This window comes from Ursus americanus, chromosome 3 (genome assembly GCF_024610735.1).
Source record: "Ursus americanus isolate L20-20 chromosome 3, mUrsAme1.1.p, whole genome shotgun sequence".
NCBI classification, from domain to species: Eukaryota; Metazoa; Chordata; class Mammalia; order Carnivora; family Ursidae; genus Ursus; species Ursus americanus.
Genome location: NC_142129.1, coordinates 47,075,321 through 47,103,196, shown reverse-complemented (window position 1 = coordinate 47,103,196; position 27,876 = coordinate 47,075,321). Strand labels below are relative to the sequence as shown.

General features: G+C 36.2%; 1 protein-coding gene across 2 annotated transcripts in view; it reads left to right on the top strand.

Annotated features, from left to right (window-relative positions):
* TAX1BP1 (Tax1 binding protein 1) overlaps positions 1-27,876 on the top strand; it is a 77,854-nt gene that overhangs the window by 34,846 nt on the left and 15,132 nt on the right. For both annotated transcript variants that reach the window (XM_045792963.1, XM_045792962.1), the window contains exons 8-14: positions 3,069-3,254; positions 8,462-8,686; positions 9,250-9,396; positions 10,864-10,987; positions 12,224-12,327; positions 15,242-15,367; positions 17,962-18,033. In XM_045792963.1, the coding sequence (XP_045648919.1) occupies positions 3,069-3,254; positions 8,462-8,686; positions 9,250-9,396; positions 10,864-10,987; positions 12,224-12,327; positions 15,242-15,367; positions 17,962-18,033 (984 nt within the window). The remainder of the gene's footprint in view (positions 1-3,068; positions 3,255-8,461; positions 8,687-9,249; positions 9,397-10,863; positions 10,988-12,223; positions 12,328-15,241; positions 15,368-17,961; positions 18,034-27,876) is intronic.

The following is a 27,876-nucleotide window of genomic DNA, read 5'->3' as shown; positions in this document are numbered from 1 at the left end:
GCAGTTCATGAAGGCCGTTCCAGGTGAGGAATTTTAAGGTCATTTTGAGTTAAGTCAGTATAATTTGGATAGATTCAGTCACTTGATTAGATTAGAAAAGGACGACACACTTAGTATTGTGGTATATATTTGATGAGAGATAAAAATATACAACTGTGCATATGTTCAGTGTTATAATTTGCGTGTAGAAACTAGAATGTGATGTACATTGCCAGTGTTTTTTTCCTTTTTATTTTTTGTGGTGTTTGGGTTGTTTTTTTTTTTTTTTTTTTAAGAAGATCAAAATAAAAAAAATATTGAATCCACCACGCACCTTAGAACAGAGATCATGGATGGGGACATTTTGTATGTCATGGGTTATACCCATTTTATTTCTTGAATAGCTTATCCCCAGGGTGTGTGTGCATGCATGCATGTGTGTCACTCCCAAGACAGGAAGAAAAATAGTGATGATTCACTGATGGATGCTTTTTTTTTTTAAAGCTTTTATTTATTTGTCAGAGCACAAGCAGGGGGAGAAGCAGGCTCCCCTCTGAGCAGGGAGCTCAGTGCGGGACTCCGTTGGAGGAGACCCTTTGATCATGACCTGAGCCGAAGGCAGATGCTTAACCGACTGAGCCACCCAGGTGTCCCGCTCTGGTGGATGATTTTATGATTTGACCCTTTAAGAAAATATGCCCAAAATAGTGTTTGGTTTTTGAACAAGATCGTGTGAAAAAGGGACATAGTAGAGATATCTAGAGAAATGGATACAGTTGGATTAGTGTTTATACTGTGTTTTTGCTAATGCAGTTTTTTAAAGTTATAAAGCATTTTTTTAGCTAAGCGAAAATTGGCATCTCTGATAATTTGTTACTCAGTGTTATAGTGAATTTCAGTGAGAATATTTCAGTTTTGTTGCCAGGAAAGGCCTGAGCATTATTCTCCATGGATAACTGCTTTCCATGTTGCTTTTTGTTAGCATAGTGGTAGATAATAAGATAGAATGTCTGTGTCTTCAATCATTTCAGTTCAATAATAAAATTAATTCTAAAGGCATTCTAGTTAGTACTGGGAAAGATTTAGGAAGGTCCTAGGTTAAACCAGTGATACCAGAGAGGTATAATGAATGATAACTCCTAGTTATTTTGGAAGGAGACCTATGCCTAAGGATGCCATCTTTCCATCCTGCCTTTTCTTTCTGTTATGAGAATAGGACTTCTAGTATTTTGGAGACGGTTGGCAAGCACATTTCAGGGTAAATCCAGCATTTTTCCTTTACTGCTCTAAATAATCCCTTATGCCCTGCTGTTTTTCACTTTGCCGACTTTGTGTGTTTCTGCTTTACACCTGAATGACCAGTCCTTCGCAAAACACTGGACATCAAGGAAGGAAGGGAAAGAATGGAGTGTCTTGGGGATTTATTCTTTTACCATGTGATAGTATCTCCAGTTTCCTCTAAGCATTATCAGTTGGTATTAAAGTGACATTGAAATTTCCATTTGAATATATTTCCCCCCAACCTCCCATTGCTCTAAACAGTATTTCATTTGTATGTGTGTATCCCCAAAATTGGAAGTAGAACTTCCTTAGAGATTTTTGTTTTGTGGGTTTTTTTTTTCCTTTTCCTTTTCTTTTTTTTCTTTTTAAATGGCTAGGAGACTGCACTTAGTATGATAAGACCTCATATAATGTTGTTAATCTCAGAAACAGGCTTTCCCTTCCAGATTGTTTATATAAATAACCAGAGATTCCTTATTTTTCTCTCTCCTTTAGCCCCTATTAGAGCATATGACCCATCCCTGTCCTGTCAGAATTTAGAGGAATTGGGGGCGCCTGGGTGGCTCAGTCGTTAAGCGTCTGCCTTCGGCTTGGGGCGTGATCCCAGAGTCCTGGAATCGAGCCCCACATCGGGCTCCTCCACTGGGAGCCTGCTTCTTCCTCTCCCACTCCCCCTGCTTGTGTTCCCTCTGTCTCTGGCTGTCTCTCTCTCTGTCAAGTAAATAAAATCTTAAAAAAAAAAAAAAAAGAATTTAGAGGAATTGATAAAACACTTTCTTGAGCTGATGATTATGAAAATTAGATAGTGTTTTTATTTTATTTATTTTTTTAAAGGTTTTATTTATTTATTTGACAGAGATAGAGACAGCCCGCGAGAGAGGGAACACAAGCAGGGGGAGTGGGAGAGGAAGAAGCAGGCTTATAGCGGAGGAGCCTGATGTGGGGCTCGATCCCACAACGCCGGGATCACGCCCTGAGCCAAAGGCAGACGCTTAACCGCTGTGCCACCCAGGTGCCCCTAGATAGTGTTTTTAAAGTGTTGCTGCAAAGGTCTTGGCTGGTGATACCTCAGAGAATCTGGAGTTACATTCTACCCTTGTGAACAGAAATTAGTGTTTCAGCATTCATACATTGAGGGTCAAGTGCAAGTAGTATGTTAATTCATTACTCTCTGGTACTCTTAACCAAAGCAAGATACTCTCTGTAGTGGCAATTATACTGTACTCTTTATAATTTCAATTATGGAATTTGATTTGTGCATCTGTTATGAGCAAATCAGCAACTGCTGCCTAAGTTCCTGGGAAAATTAATATAGTGGGGTTAATTAATCAAATATTTTAGGCACATAGGAAGTAAATGACAGTACTTCTCATAAGCAAAATATTGAATTGCTTAATATGTTGTTCTTGAATGTACCCCCTTCAGTTTTTCCAGAATCTCGCCATGCATTTATGTCTGAGTATACCTATAGCATGATTTGTTCCTCCAAAGGAGCAACCAAGTCGGTTTGAATTTTTAAAGAGAAATTTATTAAATGAGAGGAGAAGACTTTAGAGATCAGGTAATGTTGTTAGACCTCAGATATAATCTTTGTGAAAAATTTTAAAAAAATGCTTAGAAAGGCTCTGTTCTGTTCCCGTTTATTAACTAGTTATTTGATATAACTTGGGTCTCCTGACTCCTGGTCTAGTAAGTCTTCTGGTTCCTTGATCATATTTGGGTTAGAGGTAAATGATGGTATTTTATAATTTGAATAACTTAGGTTATGGAATTAGAGTATTCTTGACATTTTCAAGCACTGTTAACAGGTACATCTGAAGAATACGGAAATAGAAAATACCAAGCTTGTGTCAGAAGTCCAGACTTTAAAGAATTTAGATGGGAACAAAGAAAGCATGATTACTCATTTCAAAGAAGAGATTAGCAGGCTGCAGTTCTGTTTGGCTGAAAAGGAAAATCTGCAAAGGGCTTTCTTGCTTACAACCTCAAGTAAGGTAAGTACTTTTGCAATATGTATTTGAAGATTGTAAAACCTATGTCTGTTCAATGTATACAATATAGTGGTTTTTATTTTTCTTCTTTCCTTTCCCCATCCTTTTCTTCTGAAAAAGTTCAAACCTGGAGGCATTATGACATTACGCCCTAAGTATATTAGCATGTCTCCCTATCAGCAGGTGCATTATTCTGTCTAACCATCAAACCATTAACATACGTAAGAAATTTAACATAAGGTAATATTTTATTCCTGTATATAGTTTTAGTACATTCAAATTGTCCCAAATATATTTCTGTATAACCTTTTAAATTTCTTGACCCACAGGTAAATAAAGATCACACAATTATTATGTTCTTGGTCTGCTCTAATCTAGAATAGCGTCTCTGTACTTCTTGTTTTTTATGACATTGATACTTTTGAAGAATTCAGTCTTGTCTGAGAAAATGGTCTGTAATCTAGATTTATCGTTTCCTCATGGCTGGATTCAGGTCAAACATTTTTTTGGCAAAAAAGGCATAGATGATGTTCTGTACATTCTGTTGCAGTGTTATCAAAAGTCACAGAATGTCAGTTCTGTTCTTGATATTAGGTTTAATCATTTATTTAACGTTATGTCTGCCTGAACCATTATATTGGTGCTTTTTCCCTCTTTGTGACTGAGCAATATGTGGGATAATACTTTGAGATCATGTGAACATCCTATTCCCCAGTAGCCTTTCACCCAGTCGTTTTTTATCCCTTGATGATCCTCACCTGCATCAGTTATCATTAATGATTACAGAATGGTTCTTCTACATTTATTAGTAGGTAGTCTTTTATAATGAGATTCTCTGCTGCCCTCTCCCCTTTTTTCATATCACTGTGGACTTAGGGATTCTTTTTTGTTCAGTGTATCGTATTTCATCATTATTACTTTTTCATACCCAAGTTGTCTCACACTTAGCCAGGGGGAGCCTTTCCAGACCTACTTTTTTTTTTTTTTCTTAAATTTCAGGATTTTACTTATTTAGTTTAGATCACGCACACACGCTAGCAGGGCAAGCAGAAGAGGGAGAGAATCTCCAGCAGACTCCATGTTGAGCATAGGGCCTGATGGGGGCTTGATCTCAGGACTCAGATTATCCCTGAGCCGAAACCAAGAAGTTGGGCACTTAACCGACTGAGCCACCCAGGTGCCCCTGTACCTTTTTCATATGTTCCATAAATGTTTTGAATACTTCTTAGATTTGTGAGACAACTGTGTATTATAGTTTTAGGTTCTGCCCCACACCTGGCACCAGGCTTTTCTCTAAGGAGCCCTGGTTTTTTTTCAGCGGGGAATGGTATTTTGAAACCAAGTGGAATTTTGATATTTTTATACTGGGTCCTGTTGCTTCTTTGTACTTATATTGGACAAACATCTAAAGTCTTTATATAGTTATTGATATAGTTACCTCCAAGTCAAATCCAGTACCTTAGGGTTCTTTTTTACCTTCATCCATTCCATATTTATCTCTTCTCTCCGTGTGAGAGCCCTTGTTTCCAGAACATCATTATATTTATTCATGTATTCTACCCTGTTACACACACACCAATAGTTTCAGAAGTGTTACATCAGTGCCACTCCCAATGATATGTCTACTAAATAAAATTAAGTTCTTCTCAAGCCTTTTTCTTAGAATTTATTTCAGTAAGGATGTACCTAGTACTGTGTTCAAAAGTTCCTTGAATAAACTTTTTAACATATTTGTGGGTAATAAATTTTTATACAGTCTACATATTTGTATGTAATTCTAAGATTAGTTTTTATTCTCTTAATCTTTTGATTGAATTTTATGTTTTGAGTATGTTAAATAGTTGCATCGTTCAAAAGTGAAAATACTTATATTAAGATTTACTGTCTCTTTCCTAAAAAACCGTTTCTTACACCCGTACGTAAACATTTTCATTAGTTTCCAGTTATCCTCCTGTTTCTTTCTGCAAAAATAAACATGTACATATGCAGGTACTCTTCTCTATTCCTTTTTTCTTTTTCAGTTTTTAGACATTTTTTAAATTCAACTGAGTAACATATAATGTATTATTGGTTTCAGAGGTACAGGTCTGTGCTTCATCAGTCTTATATAATACTCAGTATTATATTTGCAGTAGTTTGCAGTTAACACTCAGATGTAATTACTGTAACACCTAAAACGTCAGATGTGCATCACATTTGGAATTAATTATTAGCACCCAAGTTACTCTTCAGGGTATTTAATATAGCACATTGCAAACACAAAGGTAAAAAGTATATTTATTTATTAAGGTGCCAAAATTTTCTCTAGGCATCTTTTTTCTACATAAGCGAGACCTCTGTAAGGTAAACCACAGGTATAGAAATACCTGGGAAAATTGACTCTTAATAGTTAAAACTCCCTCCCCCCCCAATGTGGGGCTTCAACTCATGACCCCAAGATCAAGAGTCACATGCTCTACCAACTGAATCAGCCAGGAGCTCCATTAATTATTAAAACTTGAAAAAAAATATTTTTTAAAGCAGTTACAAGGTCCTGGTTATAACATAATTCAAATAATACGTAAGGGTACAAAGTAAAGTAACACTTATCCTTTCCCAGATATGTCATATAGAATTTTTTAATTTTTCTAGAAATCTATGAATGTACATACAGAGTTTATATTTTTATGAAAACCGAGAATATATGTAATGTTCCAAAACCTTTTTAAAAAGAATTTTATAGACTGGGCGTTCTGTATGGGTATGAGAACCCATATAGATCTTCCTTGTTCACTGTAACAGCTGCACAGTATCCCTTGTTTTATTTAATAGCTGTGTAGTGTGTAATTGTTTTTAGTTATGTATAGTCCCTAGCTTTTATAAGCATGCTGCCGTATGCCGCAGATATGTAGGTATGTGTATGTACCAGAATTAATTTCAGTTATCTTCAAATTGCTTTTCAAAAAAATACCCAACATTGTATATACTCCTGTTTGTAATGGCAGCACAGACTTTAATTGTATGAAGGATATGTTGCAGAATTTATAATAAATTCTCATGTAACATATTTTCTGTTTTTAATAATTGTACTGAATTCCTTATTAATAAAGCAAAGTAATTTTCTTAGAAACTCATGAAAATTGCTAGGTCAGAAGTTACATGCTTTTTGAAGGTTGTGCATGTTGCAAAAGCTGATAAACTTTATACTAATTACAGGTACATAGCCCACCTGTTTATAAATGTGCTAATTTCCCTAAAGTCATCCAAATATTATAGTATTCCTGTTTTTGAATCTTTGTCAGTTGAAAGAAAATGGTATTTATTTTAACTTCTTTGATCGTTGATGAGTTGAATATATTTTTATATGCGTAATGTCTATTTCTTTCTTAAAAAAATTCACGGTCGTGCCATTCTCCAATTTTTTTGTTTTTTGACTTTTTTGTTTTGGTTTTGTTTTTTTTGGTTTGGAGAGTTTTCTTCTTACTGATTAGAAAACATATCAGAGTATTGTACCTTTTTAAAAAAAAATATGTTCCAAACAATTTCCTCTGGTTTTTTGGTGTCTTTTTTCCCCCCCTTTTGACATAGAGAAGCTGATGAGATTTATGTAGTTAGATTATTAATTTTATATCTACAAAGATTTCCTTCACCTCAACATTTCATAATCATTTATTTCCTTCTAAGGAGCTAACAGTTTATTTAAAAAAAAAAAATTTTTTTTATTAAGTAGGCTCCATGCCCAGTGTGGGACTTGAGCTCATGACCCTGAGAATCAAGAGCTACATGCTCCACCAGCTGAGCCAGCCAGGTGCCCCAGGAGCTAACAAATCAATGAATTAATTAATATATTTATTAATATATATAAAGATTTTATTTATTTGTTTGCCAGAGAGAGAGCACAAGCAGGGGGAGTGGCAGGCAGAGGGAGTGGGAGAAGCAGACTCCCCATTGAGCAGGGAGCCCAAAGGGGGGGGGGGCTCCATCTCAGGACCCCTGGAGCATGACCTCAGCCAAAGGCAGCCGCTTAATCGACTGAGCCATCCAGGCGCCCCCCCACCCCCGCAGGAGCAGTTTAAAAACCAAGAATGGGGGTGCCTGGGTGGCTTAGTCGGTTGCGTGTCTGCCTTCGGCTCAGGTCCTGATCCTGGATCCCTGAGATCAAGTCCCGCATTGGGCTCCCTGCTCAGCGGGGAGTCTGCTTCTCCCTCTGACCCTCCACCCTCTTCATGCTCGCTCTCATTGTTACTCAAATAAATAAAATCTTTAGAAAATAAAAAATAAAAATAAAAACCAAGAATAGGTTACACTTTTTTTCTGAGTTTGTTATTTTTAGTACAGAGATAAAACTAGGACAGTTGAATAAATTGGGTTTGTTGGGCTCCTAACATTAAAGGAAATAATTTTATCATGGCAATTTTAACTTTTTTTTTCTTAAAGATTTTATTGCGGGGAGGGGGGTGGGGAGAGCGCGCGCGCACAGGGAGAGGGAGAAGCAGACACCCCGTTGAGCAGGGAGCCTGATGCGGGGCTCGATCCCAGATCCCCAGGATCATGACCTGAGCCGAAGGCAGACACTTCACCAACGGAGCCATGCAGGCGCCCCTCCTTTTTTTTTTTTTTTTTTCCTTAGCAATTTTAACTTTTTAAAGATACTTTTAGGTTTATTAAGAGGTGCTAATTACTTTTCATTTTCCTAGTGCCTCATCTTTGCTATTTGCATATCAGTATTTTGTTTATAGAACTAAGTTCTAAGTCTGTCCTGTTTTCATAATGATACGTAATTAATGTTATATTGGATATGTTTTAGGTTAGTTAATAGGAGACTTAACCAAAATTTTTGGAATTACAGAGAAGTTTTTCAAATTATTTTTATTGGTAATCATAAAAAATGAGGTCAGTAGTTCCAGCTGTTAGAGATTTTTGGGGACAGGAGCTTTCACTTGAATTTCCGTTTAAGCCAGGGCTTTTAAATATTGGGCATGTTGCTTGACTTCTGAACTTCAGTTTACAAGTGTTTAATGTGGTAGAGATACCGAGTGCATTGAGTTGTTATACGGGGACTCTAACACAGAGTCATATCAAGTTTTTTACAGATTTATGTACTTCATCTAAGTCATGAATATAAAAGCAATATTCAATTTAAAATTTTGGATCTGTTGAAATATTAAAAATTATTTTTGCTTCTGTTTTTAATGGTTTCATTGCAAATGTATTTATCTGCTTTTCTTCAGGAAGATACCTTTTCTTTAAAGGAGCAACTTCGTAAAGCAGAGGAACAGGTTCAGGCAACTCGGCAAGAAGCTGTCTTTCTGGCTAAAGAACTTAGTGATGCTGTAAATGTGCGAGATAAAACAATGGCAGATCTGCATACTGCACGCCTGGAAAATGAGAAAGTAAAAAAGCAGTTAGCTGATGCAGTGGCAGAACTTAAACTGAATGCTGTGAAAAAAGACCAGGTAAAGTGGGTTAATTTTGAATTTTCATTTTAATCAGAAGCTCACAAGCTTATACAAGAGAATAGGTATGTCAAAGTAAGTCAGGTCAGATTCCTTATCACAGAAATTTAAATTGCCATTCATTTCGTTTAGTCATTGTAACTTCTTCAGTTGAAGTTAACGTAAGCTGTAAGAGAAACTTAGGTAGGCAAGTGCCTAATGGTTTAGTAAGAGTTGCTCTGTTACTGTTAAACTTTCTGATGTCAGTTATATATTGCTTTGTTTGGAATTTCTTATTTATTAGCTTCATAAAGTGGTATTATGGTTATTTAACAGGGTAATACTTACTCCTCAGGAGGTGGATCGTTCTTCTCTAGTTTTTTAATGAGCCTTAGTCCTAAGAATATAAAGCTGGATTTATTAGGAGCTAATGTAGCTCTGTTGCCAAAACTCCAAAACAAATAAAAATTAAAAGCCAGAAAGAAAAAAGCGAAAATGAAGTTGGGATTTACTTTCACATTATGAGATAGGAGATTTTTAACTTTTTTTTTAAGAGGAAGTGTGTGTGTTTTTTTTTGTCACAGGAAAAGACTGATACACTGGAACACGAACTAAGAAGAGAGGTTGAAGATTTGAAACTTCGTCTTCAGATGGCAGCAGATCATTATAAAGAAAAATTCAAGGAATGCCAGAGGCTCCAAAAACAAATAAACAAACTGTCAGACCAATCAGTAAGGACAGTTGAATGCATATCTAATAATTCCTTTATCAGTATTTTTGTTTACAAATCAAATTTATAATATTCTAAAGTTTTATTTATGTAAGTAATGTCTGTACCCCACGTGAGGCTCGAACTCATGACCCTGAGATCCAGAGTCACATACTCTTTCGACTGAGCCAGCCAGGTGCCCCCAGATTTACAATATTCTAAATATCAACCTTTTGAACATAATTTATCTCTGCTGATTTGAAGTCGTTGGTCTGATGTGAAGTCATTGGTCTAATATTGTAACGATACATATTTTTTTAAATCTGGAGTTTTTATTTGCTGGAAAACCAACAAAGGAAGCAAGGGCAGCAGCAGGAAGAAGAAAACAGGAGGGAAAGTCCCTTTTTCTTGAACCATTTCCGTCTAAATTCTTGATAAATGTTTTCACTTAAAACTCTATACATACGGAATTCCTCCTTCGTGACAGTGATGCCCCTCCTCGGTGGGGTTCACCATTGACTATACCCAGGGTCATAGATACTTTCTCAGTTTTCATTGTTGGGTTCTTCCATCCGATTCATAATCACTAGAGTAGGGAGAGTTAATGTTAGCTAGTTGTTTTATATTCCGTTTGAGAGTGGGTAAACAGATTTAATGAAAAATTATTTCTGTTCTGATGGGTGTTCTAACGTGGGTCCTTAAATTGTATCTAATATAAGGTTTGCTATATAATGGAATGCTGGAAGTGAAGAGACATATTTAAAACCTGTAGTTGAAAAGATAAGTTCTCTTTGCAAACAAAATTTATTATAAAGACTCTTTCATTTGTATTCTGTATGGTACAGATGATTTTTTTTCCCCCCAAGATTTCATTTAGGAACACGGGGGTGGCTTAGTCAGTTAAGCGTCTGCCTTTGGCTCACATCGAAAATTAAGATTTTATTTATTTATTAGAGAGATCATGAGCAGGGGGAAGGGCAGAGGGGGAAGCAGACTCCCCGCTATGGGGCGAGCCCAACGTGAGGCTCGATCCCAGCACTCTGGGATCATGACCTGAGCCGAAGGCAGACACTTACCCAGCTGAAACACCCGGGTGCCCAGTACAGATATCTTCACCGAAATGCATGTGGTAAACTAGAAAGGCTTTTGTAAAAAAAGAATATACTTTATAAGTTTGACCCACATATACAGGTTTTGGTTTGGGGCCTATAAGTATATTATGATTCTGTAGTAGGTGACCTAGGAGATTTCTGTGTCTTTTTTTTGGTGGTGGTTTGATGATTTGACAAGGAAAATGGAAGTAAAGTTTTTCTTTTTTGTAACATTTAGGTCAGTTAGTAAAAGTGGTGCGTGTTATGTGTTAACTTAGGTTTATGTTGGCCTTTAAGATGCAGGAACAGCTTTGTGGACTTCTCAGGATTTCTTCATAGCAATTACTGAGGAAGGAAATATAACTCCTATAATAATTTATTGTTAATATTTTGAATAGGCCAATAGCAACAGTGTCTTAACAAAGAAAACTGGGAATCAGCAGAAAGTGAATGATGCCTCAATAAACACAGACCCAGCTACTGCTGCCTCTACTATAGATGTAAAGCCACCACCTTCGGCAGGTAAAAATCTTTCAGACCTTGTGTTGTAGTGTCCTGCCTTGACAAGTATTGATACTTACTTATACTGCCTTGTTCCAGGTGTACAAATTTAAGGGAGCGTCTAAAAATTCTTATAAGCGAGAGGATTAAGGCAAAGATAAAGTTGGGGTCTAAAAGTAAGAAAGTCATGCATGTGAAATATACAAAATGTGTGAACCTCGTATTTATGAGAATATTCACAAGTATTAAATGAGCTGGAGTTTGTAAGCTTATATACTTAATAGCAGCAGTTAGGCTATAGGACAAAAGCCAGTGATTGAATTTTTAATTAATATCCCACTAAATCTGTGGAATTTTGAAGCATATACGGATCTTTTAATTGTACAGTTCTGTTGGGGGAAGAATAAATCCCCTGTTGATGGTTTTCTTTTTCTTTTACTACTAACTACTACTTTTTCTTTTCTTTTTTTTTTTTGACTTCTTTGGATCATTAGGGTACTTTCTGGTTAGTGTACCTGTTGGCGGATAAGTTAAATTATTAGTTTATTAACTTATAGAACAGATGAGAAAGACATAGTGAATGTATAAACAACATGAAAATTGGAATTAACTCTAGGTTTTCATTTGGCCCAATTTTTTTTCACCTTATGTTAAAGATTTGACAATAGTGAAAAGTTGGCACTAGAGTATATTAAAAATATATTTCCTATTGTAATGTTTGAGGTAATTGCTGTTTTAGACTTTTTAACTGTATTGTAAACTTTCCATGCTATTAAATATTTAATTAGGTTCAGCCACCGTAGAACAGGGTCCTGACTTCCATATCTCTACATCCTCTATAGTATCTAGAATGGTGGTGTGTAAATTATTTACTTAACAAAGACTTAGTGAATAGTAATGAAGGACTAGAAAAATGATTTAAAGTGTTTTCTCAGAGAGTATGGCTTTCTACTTATCCTATCTAGTCAGTTAGGAGAACAAGTGTGCCTTTTTAAGAACTATTTTTAGTTAATTAAAAAACATAATCCTTTTCGTTATTGAATGTGAACTTGTTTCTGGCCAAACATATAAAAAATTCTCATGTAGAGCTAATATTATCTATCTTTATTTAGTGTATGAATAGATGTTTTTAGATATATATTTCTCTCCTTTCGTATTCCATTTATTTCACAGTATCCTGACCTTTAAGTTATTCTGAACAGGAAGATAATATAAGGGGCAAAATAAGTTTTAATAATATTTTCTGCCTTGTAATAGCCGAGACAGATTCTGACATGATAACGAAGGGACAAGTCTGTGAAATGACCAAAGAAATTGCTGACAAAACAGAAAAATACAATAAATGTAGACAACTCTTGCAGGTAAGCTAGCTTTCTTGTAAGTGAAAGATTTATTAGATATAATGGCTTAGATTACCTTTGTTGTTTGGATTTTTTTTTTTTTTTTAATCCTGGGTTCCCCCCCCCCCCATACCCATTTACTTAGTTTCGGTTTTTTTTTTTTTTTGAAGATTTTATTTATTTGACACACAGAACGCAAGCAGGGGGAGCTTCAGGGAGAGGGAGGAGCGGGCTCCGTCAGCAGGGAGCCTGATGAGATGTGGGGCTCAATCCCAGGACCCTGGGATCAAGACCTGAGCCTGAAGGCTGCCTCCTAACTGACTTAGCCACCCAGGCACCTGCTTAGTTTCACTTTGGAGATGATGAAAGGGGGCTGTTTTGTGTACTTGCTCATGTGGGCCTGTGTGTACAATCATGATCCTAAAATTTTCTGTTGACCTCGTGTCCTTTCTTGATAATGGCAAGTGATTGAGGTTGGTTATTTTTGTCTGTCTTCTTAATTGTAAGGATACATTGAAAATGGATCCTTGAACTTAGAACTTCATAAAAGGGAAGTATTTTTTTTTACATTTACTGTAATAATAGCAAAGAATTTTACCATATCTTAAAGTAACCAAATTTACAAGGTGGAAAAAGAGAATGTTAATCAAATGAGCTGTTGCTTTTATGATGTTACGTATTTTGACTCTTTTAAACTGTATTCTTCATACGTTGCAGTTTTGCGACTGTCTTGGTAGGATTCACTCCTGGAATATTTAAAGGGCAAAGGGAAAATGCTTCTCATTTATACCTGATTTGGAGAAGGAAGGCAAGGGTGTTTTGTGTTTGTGTGTGTGATTTTTGTTAATTTTTTGTGTATGTTTCTCCATGCATGTAGAGAGGGGAGGGATATTTAGAACTGTAGAATGATGAAGTTCATACTTTAGTTCAGTGTTACTGTAATAATTGCAAACATTTTGTCACTGTGTTTTAAATAATATTTAATCTTTTAAACTTTTAAAAAAATATGTATTTGAGAGAGATTGCAAGAGAGAGTATGAGCCGGGGATGGGGAGAGGGAGAAGCAGGCTCCCTGTGGGGCTGGATTCCAGGGTCCTGGGATCATGACCTGAGCCGAAGGCAGACGCTTAACCAACTGAGCCACCCGGGCACCCCAAATCTTTTAAACTTTAAACATTTCGTTGCTTCAGAAGGATTCCTTCTGTAGAAGGATTGATTGATTATAACAGTTTTACCCTTGAGTTCAAAGTAGTTTATAAAGGACTAAACTTTTTTCATCAAGTATGAAACAATTCTAGATGAATATTTTTTTGAATGTCATAATATTATTGATAGGAAGATAGAATGTGCTTAAGCTAAAAATTTCCTCAAGGCGCCCCCCCTCTGCTGTATTGAAGTGCAGTAAACTGCATATATTTGCTGAAATCCAATAAACTGCTTATATTTGAAGTCTGCAGTTTGATCAGTTTTGCCATGTAGATAGTTGTGAAACAGTGTCTAGATGACATTTCTATTATCTGCCAGAGTTCTTACCCGTTTGCAACTCATTTCTCACTCCCTCCCCATCCCCTGGAAACTATTGGCTTGCTTTCTGCCCCTGTAGGTTAGCCTGCCTTTTGTACAGTTTGTATAAATTCACTCATGTGGTTTATGCTTTGTTTTTTTGGTCCTTTTTCAGCATAATTAATTTGAAGTTTATCCATGTTCTTGCTTATTTTGGTAGTTCATTCCTTTTTATTGGGAGAGTTCAGATGTTTTGCTATTTTAAAAATTGAGTTTTTATCTTACTGTTGAGTTGTAAGTCCTTTATTCTGGATACAAGTCCTTTGTGTGATATGTGTGAATATTTTCTCCCAGTCTGTGACTTGCCTTTTTCATTTCCTTAATGGTGTTTCTAGAAAAATTTTCAATTTTGATTAAGTACAGATTTACCAGTTTGCTCTTTTATGTTTTGTGCTTTCTTTTTTTTTAAAGATTTATTCATTTATTAGAGAGAGAGTGGGGGAACAGCGGGAGAAGAGAATCTTAAGCAGGCTCCATTCTGTTCTAAGAAACATTTACCTAATCCAATTTGTAAAGATTTTCTCCTATCTGCTATAAGTTTTATAGTCTTAGGTTTCACATTTTAGGTCTATTTTCATTTTAAGCTTATTTTTGTGTGTGGTGTGAGGTATGGTATATATCGTAATGGATATTAACTTGATCTAGCAGTTATTTGTTAAAACCTTTTTCTCAATTGAATTGCTTAAGGCGTATTTTTAATCTTTCACCTTGAATATAAGACATTCGAAATGAAATTGCCCAATTTACCCTTTTGTCATGATTTGTAACTCCTTTCAACATCCTGGGTTGTAGAGAAGAAGCAGTGTGTAAGACGTCAACCTAGAGATTATCTTGGTCAGGAAATCCCAATGTCTGGAAACAGTTGTCATTATAATCATTGTTACCTCCCTTTGCAGAAGTAATATATGCTTATTGCGAAATCTTATGGCATTATAGAGATAAAGAATAAAGATGGTAAAAGGTACCATCATAATCCTGATTCCAAGAGATAAGAGCTGTTAATACTTTATATTTTTCTACACAGCACTATATAGAGATCATATAAAATCGTGTTAACTTTTAAAAAGAGGATTATACTATATGTTTTTTTTTTGCAGCATACTATTTTCAATTAATGTATCTTGACATTTTTACTTGTTAATTTGTAGATCTGCTTTGTTCTTTTAAATATATACTATCCCATTGTAGGGAAATGATTTGTCCCGTCCTCCACTGACTTTTTTTTTTTTTTTTAAACATTTGGTTGTTTCAGTTGATATGTTGTTAAAACAGTGTTTATAATGAAACATTCAGCACATATCTAAATATGTTTATATAGATACTGGCTCTATCTGGATTTAAAATTTTTGGTAATTATGCTAATTTCATTTAGGATGAGAAAACAAAATGTAATAAGTATGCTGATGAACTTGCGAAAATGGAACTGAAATGGAAAGAACAAGTGAAGATTGCTGAAAATGTAAAGCTAGCACTAGCTGAAGTAGAGGACAATTACAGAGTAAGTTCGGTATTTTATGGCTTGAGGCATAGCGTACCTGGTACTTCTGCAAATATGTTAGCTATAAGTTTTACCAATCTAATAGGCAGTTTTAATATAGATAATTGGAATTGTATTTTTGTGTATAAATAATGTACTACATATTTAGTTGAGTAGTTAATTGACTATGAACTGAGAAAATAAATGCTGCTATGCATTGCCATTGTGGCTTTAATTCTGTGCACTGAGTTGGCTAATTAAAATTACATTTTTAAATCATGCTTAGTTTCTAAGATGAAAAGTGATCATTATCCTATTCACTTAGAAACAAACATGAATGTGTATGTAAAATTATTTTAAGGCCTTTACGTTTTTGTGGGAGCATAGTATATGATCAGTGATTTTAAAATTTATGTAAGAGTTATTCAATGAATCGCCAAAATGTGTGATCCTAAAGAAAGACTGCAGAGTGCTACAATCTTAATTAAAATTGTTTTTGCCAATGTAACATTAGGCAACAAACAAATCCAAATGGTAAATAATATTTGTAAGATTGTTAGAGAAAAAAAATTAGACTGTTTAGCTAATTAGTAGGAAGATCTTTTTGCTTTAAGGAATAAAGTATAATCTTACGTATTTTGAGATATGTATGTACATACAATTTGCATATCGTGTGACTAAAGATCAGGAAGTTCTGAATGATTTAACTTTGCTATATTATAGCTAGTTGGTACTTACAATCTAATTTTTAAATGTGGTGTTCTTAAAGGCACCAAGAATTTCGGTTTCCCCCTGGGGGCTGGAGAAGGTGGCACATATAGGTAATTTTACTGGTAGTTCTTTTTTATCTTCACCTACTGTCAGAGTGAAAATTTCAAACTCTTAATTCATGAGATTATTGTTATGTCTGAGATCCCTGTGGATATTGTTTTCAGTGGCTGGCAGCTTCCCTTATTATTTATAAAGTGTGAATACTAAATTTATATGAGCTTTTATCTTTGCATATTGACTAGAAAAAATAATTTAGTAAAGTTAAAGCCTACTATATATACATAGAGAGCTAGCAAGTGCACACTATGTTAGCTGTTACGTAGGTGATCATAAAAGTAAGGCACAGTGCTCTGAATGCTTAAGGAGTTCGTAATCTAATAGGGATTGCTAGAAGTATAATGGTGATATTCACAACTCTTTGACATTCACAATCCACTGTCAAACCTGTGGGAAGCTAAATGTTTTTAGTTCATTTAGTTTATGACAAAAGTGAGCATCCGAATTAAACAACATTATAGATTATGCAGCTGGTAAGGTGCTTGCTTTTTGTTGAGTGCCCTGTCCCTTATTTTGTACTGTTTAGACACATACTCACTAGACAAGGCAAAATGGGATGAAGTTCTATATGAATAAGTCTATTTAATGAAGTACCTTAGGGCTGTTTCCAGTGGAATATTTAGGAGTTAAGCGTGGAGAAACCCGACCTTTCAAAGACCAAACTGAAGGGGAGGAGAAGCAGAGCTGGGAAAAGAAAGAAGCATCATTCTAAGAAGATTGAAAAACATTTATATAGGTTTGGAGGTGAAAAGTGGAGAGTATAGCCTGGAAATTTTGAGCATTCTTGAATAATAGGACTTTAATGTCTGTGGTGGAGTAGGTTGGACTTGAAAGATAGATTGAAGCCACATTTTGGGGGGCCTAAAATGGAACAGCTGTTTGCTGTTAAGAATTTCCTAGGAGTAAAGGGACCCAACTGTAGTAGGTCTTTTTGAAAACAATTTGGTAACCCTGAGAGGATTTATAGGTAGGAAGGGTGTTTGAAAGTAAGAAAATTAGAAGTATTCTCAGAATTACTTGGTGAAGACCACCCCCTTGGGTACCTTCCCTGATGACTTATTGAATAGGACGTGTATATCGAGGAAAGCTTTGAAAGGCATCCTTAGGGAAAAATAATTGAAAAACGAGTTTGTGTTTGTATTCATAATGTGATTGGTAAAGTGAATGAATGACTTAAGAGACTGAAAATATTGGGGAGTGGAGGAAGAAGAGGAGGAGGGTGTATTGTAACAAAGCTTCCTAGCTTCAGTCATACATGGGCTCTGAGATTGGTAATATCTGTTAACAAAAGGAAGAAAAGTAGGTTTGGGACCTTTTGCCCTTAAAGTGCGGTGAGAACAATGAAAACATGTCATGCGTCAGTTGAAAAGAAAGGTTTGAAACTTGGGAAAGAAGTGTGCCTTGTGAGTCAATACTTGTGGTTTATTCCCATGGGGATCATAGTCGTGAAGGCATAGAAAAAAGGTAGTTTTTAGGGGGAATGTAGAGAGAAGCCAAAGAAGAAACTTTGGAGAGCACTCAACATTTCTAATTGTGAAGAAGCAGTAGACACAAAAAAGAGCATTGAGAGGATGATACCGGGGGTGAAATTTTGCATAAACTATGGGAGAAGTTGTATGAGTAAGGGAAGTTGGTCACTAATGAGAAGTAATCTAGAGGTGTCAAAGAAATACACCAAGAAAAGCACACAGGTATGGTAATAGTTTTGCTAGAATGGTATAGACTAACTCTTGGTGTGAAGGAGAGAGTAGATAATGGAAAAGATTAATGATGATTTCTCTCTTCAGCTTCAGTTGGCAGAGAAAGACAAAGAAATAAATGGCCTAACTTCGCGTTTGGAAAACCTCTCCAGGGAAAAGGTATTGAACAGTGTACTTAAAAAATCTTTCAGGGGTGTCTGGGTGGCTCAGTTGTTTATGCATCTGGTGCTTTGTTTCAGCTCAGGTCATAGTTCCAGAGTGGTCAGATCAGGTGCCGTGTGTGGGACTCTGCTCTCAGCACAGAGACTGCTTGATATCCTTGCTCCTCCCCCTGCTTGTGCTCGGGGGCACACCCCCCCAAATAAATAAATAAATAAAATCTTAAAAAAAAAAATGAGAATGAATGATACTACAGCTTTATGAAGACACACGTTACGGTCATGTGAGAGTGGCTTTGAAAACAAGCTAAATGAATAAAGAAAAGACAAACAGATGTTAGTACTCTTAGTGGAGAATGTTTTCAGTTAAGTAATTTTATTTTTATTTTTAAAAATTATTTATTTTTAGATATAACGTGCAGAATGGGGGGGCAGAAGGAGAAGGGAGAGAGAGGATCTTAAGCAGGTTCCACACCCAGCACAGAGTCCGATGCAGGGCTTGATCTCATGACCCTGAGATCATGATCTGAGCCAAAATTAAGTTGAACACTTAACCGATGGAGCCATCCACGTGCCCCTACATAATATTTTTAAATAATTTACCTTATACTATGAGGAAAATACCTAAGTATTGAAATTTAACTTGGTCTTTGTTATGTATTTTGTATTTAACAATAAACAGATTTTATAATGTTTAAATTTAGGAAGAGAGTATAAATATTTAAAAATTATACATAATGTTGTCTATCTGGTTTTCTTCTGTGACAGGAAATGTTTTAGAACTTGTTTAATGATTTATAGCATAACCTAACATTGAAGCAGAGGATACATTTATAATGTAAAACATGGCTGTCGGGCAACATTTCTCAGAGTGTAGTTTGAGGTCTTTTGGGGGGATCCCCACCCCCTTTTAGAAGTCTACAAAATTGAAAACTATTTTCACAGTACTGCGATGTTGTTTGCTTTATTCGCCACTGTGTTACATATATATACATATATGTATTCCCCACCCACCCACTGTGTTACATTTACATGCTGGCGTGTAAGCAGTGGTGCGTTTTGAATCAAGGCAGTTGCACCAAAGTGCATTAGTATAGGTAACCATATTCATCTTAACTACTGCATTCATAGTTCAAAAAAAAAAACAAAAACCAGTTTCACTTATGAAACAGTAAAATAATCTTATTGAAGCTCGACCTCGGGGTGCACATCTTTCTAATATTCTGTGTGAGGAAATGGGGAGTACCCCCAAAGCACTTTACTTAATGAAGATGATGGTGATCTTAAGGTGAAGCGCTTGTGCAGTTGTTTGGGTTGTGAACTGAACTAGCTGCTCTTTTCATAGTATATCGTTTCCGTATTAAAGAATGACTAATAGACAAAATTTGGTTATTCAGAGTAGGGTATTTGGCAGGTATTCTCTTGAAAAGAAGTGAAACGAGCCTGTTACTTTAAGGAAAAACAAGTGGTAGTATTTGTTGCCAGTGATAAAATTCAAGCTTCTAAGCAAAAACTAGAATTTGGGGAATCTTGTATCTGCTCCCATGAGCTTGATAATTCCCAATGCTTACATTTCTTGCTTTTGCATGCGCCCGTAGATGTCTGTCTTCCTGTCTTCTTACCTGACAGTCATCAGTATGAACTCTTTAGTCAGTGGATTAGAATTTGCTACTGTTCTTAATTTGATGTTGCTGCAGTCCTACATTTGGTCAGTTGGGAGCATTTTCAAGCTGGTTCCTGATATGCCCCAGTATCAAAAGGGTGTTGTTGATTTTGTTGAGCACATAATACTTTCCTAGCATTGCAGAATACTCCAGCTCATCTTGTACCCTTCTTAACTCATCTTTGGCATTGTCCTTTTTTTTCTTTTTTTTAAATAAGAAAGACTCCCTGGTCCAGTCCTGGAATTAGTTCCTTTTCCAAGGAGTTTCTGGTTTGTTATTAGTGGGAGATGGTGTTTAGAAAACAAAATATGGGCCCTGCGTGTGTCCATGATTACTGGGGCTCGTTGCTTCTAGATCTCTTCAGTGGGCAGAATTAAGAAACATTATTTTAGATATCGTGAATCCTAGTTGAACTCCACATGGTTCTTACTTGCCTTCCTCATTTCCTGTTTGTATATGTGCCTTCCACGCTGAGAATCCTGGTGTCCAACAATACCAACACATATCTATTCATTTGTTAAATCTGATAATCCACATAAAACAGTTTCAGAATTGTTAGAGCCATATCACTATGAGAAAGATTCCTATTAGGAATAGAATTTGAGATTTTTTGAAGCTTTTAATTTTTATTTATTTATTTATTTTCCTTGTCTCCTGCACTTGAGGGTATTCAAAAAGCTTTTTCTTTTCTCCCTCCTCCCCCCTTTTTCTCTCCCTCCCTTTCCCTTTCAGTGTATGGTAACACAAAATGGCAAGTGAGTTAAAAAGATTCCTGCAAATAAACAATGGATTAAAGATAATTTAAACAATAGGACAGATGAAGAGTGAGAAAATGATAAAATTTCTGGTATGAGGTTTGGTCAGGTGTATTGCAAAGTTAAAACAATGATGCTTTAATCAGCTCTGACAAGAAGTTGGTAAGGAATACATATATCGGGGCACCTGGGTGGCTCAGATGGTTAAGCATCTGCCTTTGGCTCAGGCCTAGGATCGAGCCCTGTGTCGGGTTCCCTGCTCAGTGGGGAGCCTGCTTCTCCCTCTCCTCCTACTGCTCCCCATGCTTGTCTCTTTGTCAAGTAAATAAAATCTTAAAAAAAAAAAAAAAGAATTACATACATATTCCAAATGCTTCAACTTTCTGAAACATGGATTTACTTTGTGTTGTTAATAAGAAACCCAGCTTTAAGTGTATATTGTGCTTTAGTGATATTAGCTAATGCTAGAGAGAAGCAGTCAAGATACTTTATATTTTACATGTATAAAACATACATATCTGAAAGATTTATATGGATAATTTATACATAAGATATCTCTCTGGATATATACATAAGAGTCTCTCTCAGTGGTTCTTGACCTTGAGCTTGCATCAGAATCACCTGTATTGCCTGTTAAAACAGATTCCTGGGTCCATTCCCAAAGTTTCTATTTTAGTAGGTTTGTAGTGGGGCTTGAGATGTGCATTTCTAAGTTCTGGTGCTGTGCTCTGGGAACCACACTTTGAGAAATGTTCTAGTCACCCAGGCTTTACAACTCACCGATTGCTTTATTTTCTCAGCACTCTCATTCATTTCCTTTGCCAGCAATATTCTTGCCTACAATTCTTTGTTACTTTGTTGGACTCTACCCCCCCCCCCTTAGGAGTTTAAACATACTAGAATAGAATAATAGAATGAACTCGGTTGTACTCCTCACCTAGCATCAGTAATTGTTACTTTATGGCTGTCTTATTCGTGCAACCATAATTACCTTCCTTCCTTTCCCCAGAGATATTTTTTCAGGTATATCCCAGAATTTGTAATATTTCCCTCTAAATATTTATTCATAACTACTTCTTTAAAAAGATTTATTTATTAGAGAGTGCACATGCATGCATGGGGGGAAGGGAGGGAGAGAATATCAAGCAGACTCCATGTAGAACGTGGAGCCTGACACAGGGTTTGACTCCACAATGCTGAGATCGTGACCTGAGATGAAACCAAGAGCGAGACGCTTAACCGACTGAGCTACCCAGGTGCTGCCTGCCCCCCCCCCCCCACTCTTGACTCATCCTTCAAGTCCTAGAATAAATGACTCTTCTTCGGTAAGGGCTTCTTTGACCTTCGGTCTGAAGTTCGTGCCTCTGTTAAACCTGGTACCTGTACTTTTATTGCATAGCACTTACCATAATTTGTAATTATATTTATTTCTGTGCTTTCTTAACATCTGGCTCGTCTGCTTAATTGTAAGATCCATGAAGATAGGAATTGCTTCTGTTTTATTCACCATTGTATCTGTAGCTGCTAGTACAGCACCTGATATTTGAAGTTAAATATTAGTTGAATTAATTAATTTAGGCACTCTAGCAGAGGCAAACCAGCTGAACAAACTTTTGTGCCCTGGAACTATAAGAGAGGACTCCTAACAAAATCTATTATTATTATTTTTTTTAGGATTTTATTTAGTTGGGAGAGAGAGCGCGTGCAAGAGAGAGCACAAGTAAGGGGGGAGAGGGAGAAGCAGGCTCCCAGCTGAGCAGAGAGCCTGACGTGGGGCTCGATTCCAGGACCCTGGGACCATGACCTGAGCCGAAGGCAGACACTTAATGACTGAGCCACCCAGGCGTCCCTAACAAAATCTATTTCTTAAATCGTGGAGGTTTTTTTAAGGAGAGTTAGGAATCAGCCATCAATATTATTTTGCTCGTTAGCCACATTCATGTCATACATGTTTTTGAAGGTAGAGGAGGTCTTACAGGAGTTCTTGACCATGATTTTTCAAAGGGCCTTTTGATAGTCTGGTGAAATGTGTTTAATATATATTAAATATATTAATATAAAATATATAAATTATATATATTTATAACATATTTAATATATTAAAAGATTTGTTTATTTTAGAGGGAGTGATTGGGGGAGGGGCAGAGAGATAATCCCAAGCAGACTCCTTGCCAAGCTCAGAGCCAGATGCAGGGCTTGATCCCGGGACCCCAAGTCATGACCTGAGCCAGAGTCAGGAATTGGCTTCTTAACCGACTGAGCCGCCCAGGTGCCCCAGAATTATTATTGTTTTTTAAGATTTTATTTATTTATTTGACAGAGACAGCCAGCGAGAGAGGGAACATAAGCAGGGGGAGTGGGAGAGGAAGAAGCAAGCTCCCGGCAGAGAAGCCTGATATGGGGCTCCATCCCAGATCACAGAGATCACACACTGAGCTGAAGGCAGACGCTTAACCGCTGTGCCACCCAGGCGCCCCTCCCAGAAATATTTTTAAATGAATAAAGCAAAATATACAGAATCACAACGGAAATGAGTTATAAGAAATAGTTATCAAAATATTAAAACAAGTTTATGATATGTGACGGTAGTACATGTGTTTATTTAAAAATGTTAAATAAGATTTAGCATGTGTAGTAATTACCATAATTTCAAGGTAGTGAAATGTAGAGGCTGTTTTGAGATGGCTGCAATGACTGTAATATGAAGTGAAAATATCTGATTCTGTAGGTGACAAAGGTACTGCAGCTATTGCTGGGGTTTTTTTTTGTGTGTGTGTGTGTGCCTACATTCATAATTGAAGAAAATGCTAAATTTCAGTTAAAAGTTAGTGAAAAGATATAAATTCATTTTCCTCATCCAAGTTCATTTATCTCCTGAATTCTAAACATGGACCCTTTGGGGAGTGTTGTGAATGCAAATTTGAGAATCAGATTTTCTAAGTCAAGAGCTCAGTCTTCCGATTTATCAAACAACCTGCCTGTATCTGTCTTGTTCATGTCCCTGTGTTCTGTTTACCCCGCCTCCAGTTTCCCTCATGAGGAAACAAAGCTGCTTGTTACTGGTCCTTTTCTTACCCTGCATCCTATTTGCAGGGGATTTATTGCATCTCTGATGGTCGAGGAGTATTAACTTGGAACTCTTTATTATGTTGCAATCTCTACGAAGTTGCTTGACTGTACCATAAATCTTTCAGTGAAACTCTTGGCTCCATTTAAGTAGTTTATTGTTTGCTTACAGAATTTCACCATGTTCTTCTAAGGTAATTTGCTTAAGTTTTTGTAGCAGTTTATCCTGTCTACATCTTTTGCTCTGTTCGTGCCCTTTTCCTCTTGACTTGTCTTTGAAATATTTTTTTAATTTACTTTCACTTTTTCTCTACTCACATTGCACTTTCACAATTTTGAATTACATGGCGGCACTTTTTGAGTCATGGCAGGAGATGAGGGAACCTCCACTGAGGACCTGCTGTGTTCTAAACACTTCTCTAATTTCTCAGTAGTCCTCCTAGGGCTGGAGAATGTAAGTTCTTCAGGGTTATTAGTGCTGGAGCTGATGAGCAAAGCCAGGTCAGTCTGACTCTAGTCTACCATGTCATGCCATCCCCTGCTTGTTGCTAATTTCACGTATGCCCAATTTCTAGTGTGCCCAGTATAGCCTTCCTAGAATAACCTTACTGAAGGGCCATGTTATGACTATTCAAGAACTGTTAGGCCCATTGTCGTAAACTCTTTGGTATAGATTTGGCACATCTGGCCTTCAGCTTGTCTTTTCTCTTGCTCTTCACATGCGCCCTGTGCTCTAGCCATATCATTCATTTACCCAGTCCTGCAATATGTTATGTCCCATACCTTCTGTACTTTTTCACATGCTTAGGAGGAACTTTTAATTGCTATATCTCTTCTCAAACCTAAATTGACTTGAATTTTTCATGTTTCCCAGTTTTGCTTTCAGTGATAACGACTTACTCTGTTTTAAGGTTACTTCATTTAATGGTCATTTATATAGGTAAAAATTTGCTGACACAGAATCTCATCTCTAGTCTTATGGGATGACATTCAGCAAAACTAGCTGAGTTTTACTTTACACATGAAATTTTCCATTTTTACATCCTTTGTTAAAATTTTGGTTGATTTTTTTTTTCTTTAACACCTTTACCAAGGTATAGTTTACATGTAATAAAACCTACTTTTTATAAGTGCAATTTGATGGATTTTGGTAATATTGATGGATTTGGTAATATTTCTGATAATACCATTATATTCAAACTATAGAATGTTTCCATTACTGCACCAAGTTTCTTCATGCTTGTTTTTACTCAATTCCGTCAGCTATCCCAGTCCCAGACAATCAGTGATCTACTTTCTGCTACTATATATAGTTTTACCTTCTCTAACATTTCATATAAAGGCAATCACGCAGAATTTACCCATTCACTGGTTGGACATAAATCTTTTACCAGCTGATGGACATATGGATTATTTCTAGTGGTTTGCTATGAATAATGCTATGAACATTCTCCTGTCTTTTTGTGGACATAGGTTTTCATTTCTCTCAAGTAGATGCCTAGGAATGGAATTGCTTTCTTATATGATGGATATATTTTTAAGAAACAGCCGAATTGTTTTTTAAAGTGGCTGTACCATTTTGCATTCCCACTAGCAGTGTATGAACATTCCAGTTGCTCTGTAGCCTCATTAGTACTTGGTATTATTTATTGGGTTTTAATTTTAGTCATGCTGGTGGATGTGCAGTGTTACTGTGGTTTTTTTAATTTCCCTGATGACTAGTGGTGCTGGGCATCTTTTCCTGTGCTTACAGGCCATTCATATACGCACACACACATACATTTTTTTTTTAAGTATATATACTTAAAGCTGTGTCTAACATGGGGCTTAAACTCATGGCCCTGAGATTGAGAATCACATGCTGTACCGACTGAGCCAGCTGGGTGCCCCCATTCGTGTATATTCTTTTGTGAAGTGTTGAGATCTTTACCTGTTTTTTAGTTGAATTGTCTTTATTGGTTGTATTTGGTTTTAAGAGTTCTTTATATATTCTAAATATAATTCCTTTTTCATGTGTTCTGGAAATATTTTCTCCCAATACGTAACTTGCCTTTCCATTTTTATTTATTTTTAAATTTTATTTAAATTCAGTTAATTAGTGTATTATTAGTTTCAGAGGTAGAGTTCAGTGATCGATCTGTCAGTTGCATATAACACCCAGTGCTTAAATTATATCACGTGCCCTCCTTAATGCCCATTGCCCCGTTACCCCATTCCCCCCCACCTCCCCTCCAGCAGCCCTCAGCTTGTTTCCTATATTTACGAATCTCTTATGGTTTGTCTCCCTCTCTGATTTTGTCTTATTTTATTTTTCCCTCCCTTTCCCTATGACCCTTTTGTTTCTTAAATTCCACATATGAGGGAAAACATGATAATTTCTTTCTCTGATTGATTTCACTTAGCATAATACCCTCTAGTTTCGTCCATGTCATTGCAAATGGTAAGATTTCATTTTTTTTTGATGGCTGAGTAATATTTTATTGTATATATGTACCACATCTTCTTTATCCATTCATCCTTGGATGGACATCTGGGTTCTTTGTGTAGTTCAGCTGTTGTAGACCTTGCTGCTAGGAACATTGGGCTGCACATGACTCTTCGGATCACTGCATTTGTATCTTTGGGGTAAAAATACCTAGTAGTGCAATTGCTGGGTCATAGGGTAGCTGTATTTTTAACTTTTTGAGGAATCTCCATACTGTTTTCCAGTGCCTTTTTTGTGTTTAAAAATACCTTTGAAGAACAAAATCTTCTAATTTTGAAAATAGTCTAATTTAGCAATATTTTTCTTAATGGTTCATGCTATTTGTGTCCTATCTTAAAAATTTTTTTTTGCTCAATCCAAGGTTACAAAGATTTTCCCCTATTTTTCTTTCAGTAGATTTACAGCTTTAGCTCTCATGTTTAGATTTATGATCCACTTGACATTAATTTTGGGGGGGGGGGTGCCTGGGTGGCTCAGTCGGTAAGCCTCCAACTTTTAATCTCAGCTCAGGTCTTGATCTCAGCGTTGTGAGCTCCATGTCCAGCATGGAGCCTACTTAAAAAAATAATAAGTAAATTTTTTTGTATGGTATGATATATAGTCAACATTTATTTGTAGATACCCAGTTTTTTAAGCTAACATTCAAAAGACTACCCTTTTCCTTCATTGAATTATTTCTGCATCTCTGTCGAAAATTAACTGACTATGAGAATGGGTATATTTTTGGACCGTTTTCTGTTTTATTGATTTATATCAGGGATCTGCAGACTGACATCTACAAGCCAAATATAGCTCATGGCCTATTTTGTAAATAAAGTCATTAGTTTATGACCATGCCCATTCATTTAGGCATTACGGCTGCAACAACAGGGGCAGATTTGAACAGTTTTGACAGACTGTGTCCTACAAAGCTGAAAATATTGACTGTCAGGCCCTTTATGGAAAAATTTTGCCAGCCCCTAATCTGTGTGTTTATCCATATATCAACATCTGTTGTCTTCATTTTATAGCTTTGTTCTAAGTCTTGGAATCAGGTGTAAGTCTTCCAACTTCGTTCTTTTTAAAAATGGGCCATTTCAGGACCTTTGTGTCTCAGGGTTTATTTTAGAATCAGCGTGTCAATTTATACAAAAGCCTGCGGGGATTTTGATTGGGATTGTATTGAATGTGTAGATTAGTTTGGGAGGAATTTATAAAAATGCCAAGTTTTCCAGTCCACGAATGTGGTGTATTTTTCTGTTTATTGAGGTTCTCTTCACTTTCTCTCAGCATGTTTGTTGTTTTTAGTCCACAGGCCTTGAACATTTATTAAACTTATTCCTAAGTATTTTAATATCTCTTGATTCTACTATTAATGGTATCTTTAAAAACTTCATTTTTATTGTGTTGCTTACATATCGAAATACAGTTGCTTTTATATATTGATCTTGATTGCAACCTTGCTAAATCTACTCATTCTCCTAGTTCTTTAGATTCCTTAGAATTTTCTACATATATGATCATATCCTCTGAATAAAGATGATTTTACTTCTTTCCAGTCTGCCTTAATCTTGCCTTAATCCACTATTTGGAATCTCCACTGCAGTGTTGAGTAGAAGTGGTGAGAGCAGACATCCTTGCCTTACTATTGACCTTAGGTAGAATCATTTAGTTTTTCACCATTAATATTCACTGTAGGGTTTTGAAGTGTCTTTTTTTTCATATTAAGGATGTTCCTTTTTATTTCTAGTTAGCTGAGATTTAAAAATATATATATATGAATGCCTGTTGAATTTTGTAAAATGTTTCTTCTGCATCTATTTAAATGATCATACGATTTTTTTCCTCATTAGTCTGTGAACATAGTGAATTATATTGATTTTTGGATGTTAAGC